Source organism: Solanum stenotomum, chromosome 6, assembly GCF_019186545.1.
Source record: "Solanum stenotomum isolate F172 chromosome 6, ASM1918654v1, whole genome shotgun sequence".
Classification (NCBI taxonomy): Eukaryota; Viridiplantae; Streptophyta; class Magnoliopsida; order Solanales; family Solanaceae; genus Solanum; species Solanum stenotomum.
Genome location: NC_064287.1, coordinates 51,712,839 through 51,716,871, shown reverse-complemented (window position 1 = coordinate 51,716,871; position 4,033 = coordinate 51,712,839). Strand labels below are relative to the sequence as shown.

The 4,033-nt window shown below is 34.3% G+C and overlaps 1 protein-coding gene across 1 annotated transcript in view; it reads left to right on the top strand.

The window, feature by feature from the left end:
- Nucleotides 1-4,033, top strand: part of LOC125868874 (LEAF RUST 10 DISEASE-RESISTANCE LOCUS RECEPTOR-LIKE PROTEIN KINASE-like 2.1) — a 78,972-nt gene that overhangs the window by 31,617 nt on the left and 43,322 nt on the right. Inside the window, exon 8 of the mRNA XM_049549442.1 lies at nucleotides 1,433-1,480. Within this exon, the coding sequence (XP_049405399.1) occupies nucleotides 1,433-1,480 (48 nt within the window). The remainder of the gene's footprint in view (nucleotides 1-1,432; nucleotides 1,481-4,033) is intronic.

The window sequence follows — 4,033 nt, the reverse complement described above, 5'->3', positions numbered from 1 at the left end:
TAATCTTATAAACATCTTCAAATGCATCAGTAGCAGTAATAATGTCCATAACATTACGCAGAAGAAGAACGATCATTTTGTGGGTTATAATATGTACAGTGGCTGTGAAGGCTTTAGCATATACTACAAGCTTTCCGATGAATACATAGGAGCAGACAATATTCCTACCAACTGTTCACTTATCAGATTGCCAATTCAGTCAAGTCATGGTGATTTGTTCAACATGTTAGGTCCCGAAATTCTAGTAGAATGGAAACTGTCTGATGAATGTAATGAATGTTATTATGGTGGAGGTCAATGCCAGAGTGATAAAACCAACAAATTATCTTGTCACAAAGGTAGACATCTCCTATACTTTCAAGGTCAAGTTCATGCTTCTTAAGTCACTTTCTTGTTTCATGCCGCATAGATAATATATTTCGTATTATTTCCCCCTTCTGTAGATGCAAAAACACCTACAAGCAGTACAGACCAAAGAATAGTAACAACTGAAAGAAACATGGGGGAGTTGATTCTGGTCACAGGTACTAGAATATATTTAATTGCTTTCATGTTATTCTTATTACAGAATTTTCATGCATAACATTTAAATTCTCATCATTTTGTATTAGCTCAAAACCTTTGTCTAGTGATAAAGAAACAAAAAGAAAAGAATTAAATAGTTTTTGGTACACAAAATGTATGGATGTGGAGTTGAGGGAAATGTTTTTCTCTGATGGGTCATGATTTCATTTTTTTCCCACAGGTGCAAGATTGTCTACTGTTGGACTGTTGGTTTTACTACTCTTTTGCTTCAGAGAAAAAAAGTTGTGGTACAAATACCTCAGGTTTTGGGAATCTAATGCTGAGGATCACCAAAAAGTTGAAGAATTTTTAAAGAATTATGGATCATACGCTCCAAACAGATACAATTATACAGACATCAAACGGATCACCAATTGGTTCAGAAGCAAACTAGGCCAAGGAGGATTTGGTAAAGTATACAGAGGAAGTTTGCGTAATGGGAGTCCAGTGGCAGTAAAGGTCGTGAATGAACTAAAAGGCAGTGGTGAAGATTTCATTAACGAAGTGGCAAGTATTAGCAGAACATCACATGTCAACATTGTGAGCCTTGTGGGATTTTGTTTTGAGGGTCAGAAAAGAGCTCTTGTATATGAGTTCCTGCCAAATGGATCTCTTGAAAAGTTTATCTACGAGGAAAGAACCGGCAGTGTTCACCAATTAGGTTGGCCAATATTATACAAAATTGCACTAGGCATTGCTCGAGGATTAGAGTACTTGCACTGTGGTTGTAACACTCGGATTTTGCATTTTGATATAAAGCCTCATAATATCCTTCTTGATGACAATTTTTGTCCTAAAATCTCTGATTTTGGTCTTGCTAAATTATGCATGAAACAGGAGAGTATTGTGTCAATGTTAGGTCCACGAGGGACTATCGGTTATATTGCTCCAGAAATTGTTTGTAGAAACTTGGGAGGTGTCTCTCACAAGTCTGACGTCTATAGCTATGGAATGATGGTCCTAGAGATGGTTGGAGGAAGAAAGAATGTTGATGTTGGAGTTGATCGTACAAGTGAAATCTACTTTCCACATTGGCTCTATCGACGAATTGAACTAGACGGAGAGCTTCAACTTATCGGGATAATGAATGAAGAGGAGAACGAATGTGCAAGAAAGATGGTGATAGCGAGTTTATGGTGCATACAGACAAATCCCTCAAATCGACCATCGATGAGCAAGGTTGTTGAAATGTTAGAAGGGAAAGTAGACTCTTTGCAAATGCCTCCCAAGCCTTATCTATATTCTCCCTCAAGATCAGAGGTAGATTCATCAATAATAGAATTGACAACAACAACATACCCAGTATAGTCCCCACGAGTGGGGCGTGAGAAGGTTGGGGTGTAGACAGACCTTACCTCTACCTTTGTGAGGTAGAGAGGTTGTTCCCGATAGACCCCCGGTTCAAGAAAATCATTTTTTAGAAAATGGTTTGAAAGAAATGAAGAGTAAAAAGTTTAGTTGACTAAGTATTTGCTAGTACTTAACTAGCAAAGAGAAAGAAATATATAGTTCAAGTGTTCAACCATATCTTTTAATTTCATTTTGTGATTTTCATTAGTTGTCAAGGATGTAATATTACTACATGGAAGTTAAATATTAAGGCCTTAATTTCCCTAATCTTCAAATTTTCTTGAGGAAGAAGAGTTGTTAGTCCTTCAAGAGACAGATCTCTCTTCTCGACATAAGTTGTGTAGTGTCTAATTCGCTCGGCATAAGTTTAGAGAACTTTTGTGTAGCTCAACATAAGTTCCGTAGGAATTAAGTTATCTAGACATAAGTTGTGTAATATCTAATTTGCTCGACATAAGTTTATAGATCTTTTGTCAAACTCAACATATATAAGTTTCATAGAAATTTAAATTATGTCTCTTACGCCATAACTTGTTCTGAATTGAACTTATGCCTCCATCGGCATAAATTTTGTAGGAATTAAGCAGCATAACAAGGCTTTGTATAACATAATTTGTGTTATATTATGATACAAAAGTATAAACTTGTGCCAATTAAAATGTTTGAAACTTTTAACGAATGACATAAATGAAAATGCATGAAACATGCCAACATTAAGAATTTCAGCTTTCATATTCAAAATAAATGTTTTAGTGGCCCCCAATATTCCTATCTATCTAAATTGTATACTTTTTCCAAACCAAAGTCTTCTTGCATTTTACACAACTTAGATGGATCTAGTAAGCACGACTTTCTACGCAATGATAGAAGGGGAAATCAAGAGAGTAGATTTCTAATAATAGTAGAAATTTACTCTACTTTACTAATATATTTTACCAATATATAGAAGAAGCCTGTGAATCATATCTTAATTGTCTTACCAGCTTATCCCATCATTTATACCTTAGTGATGGAATATGATATCCCACATATATAGCGTGGAATAACTTATTTTGAAATAATTAATCTCGAAATAACTTGTTCCCAACTAAACGTCCCTTAAAGTGTTTACACCAAGATGTAAAAGTATTGTTGAGTCTTCCCTACATTACCAATAAAAACTTGAGACTAGTAATGGGAGTCACATAAGTTTGTCTTATAACAGTTAGATTCAATATGAATTTGGCTTCTTCTTTTATTTGTTTCCTTTTTTGACAAAATAATCATACTACCTTCAATTATTTCAATGTGTCCCTTCTAAATACTTGTAGACAATTTTGGGGTCCAGCTTTTTTGAATTTTGCCAACTTTGTACTTTTACTTACTCTATTTATTTACCGTTTCAATGTTGTAATTTTAGAGTTATTTATTTTCTATATGATTTAATAAAATAATTTGTATTTATTTTGAAAAAATCATCAATCTTCACTTTAAAAGTAGATCATATGACTAAGAATTTTCTACTATGTAAATGAGGGTTGTGTCGGTTGGTTCTATTTTTATGTATGCGTTTTCAATTTATTGAGTTTTGGTCCTTAATAGTTCGGTTTTCGTTTTATCGATTTTTGGTCCTTAATGGTTCAGTTTAATCAATAAGAAAATGCTCATAAGCAAATATACGACTTTTCGGTGACAGAAATATAATGGATAGTTAAAGTATGAAATTCGAAAAACCAAAAAAAAGTGATAGCTGTCTCTTCACTGGGCTTGACGACAGTCTATATAGTGATGCTGAGTCGTTTGGTGTGAGATATAAGGTATAAATGTATAATAATCCCAGATAAAATGCAGTATTAGGCAGTTCTGGGATACTAGTGACGGAATATGTTAGCCCAATACATGATGAAATAACTTGTTTCCAACCAAACGACCGTTAAAGTTTTTACACCAATATGTAAAAGTACTGCTCACATTACCAATAAAAACATGAGACTAGTAATGGGAGTCACACAATACACAAAACTTCAGTTACCTTACCTCTACCTTTGTGGAGTAGAGAGGTTGTTCCCGATAGACCCCAAGCTCAAGAAAATTGTTTTGCAGAAAATGGTTTGAAAGAAATGCAAGACAGTTTAGCTAA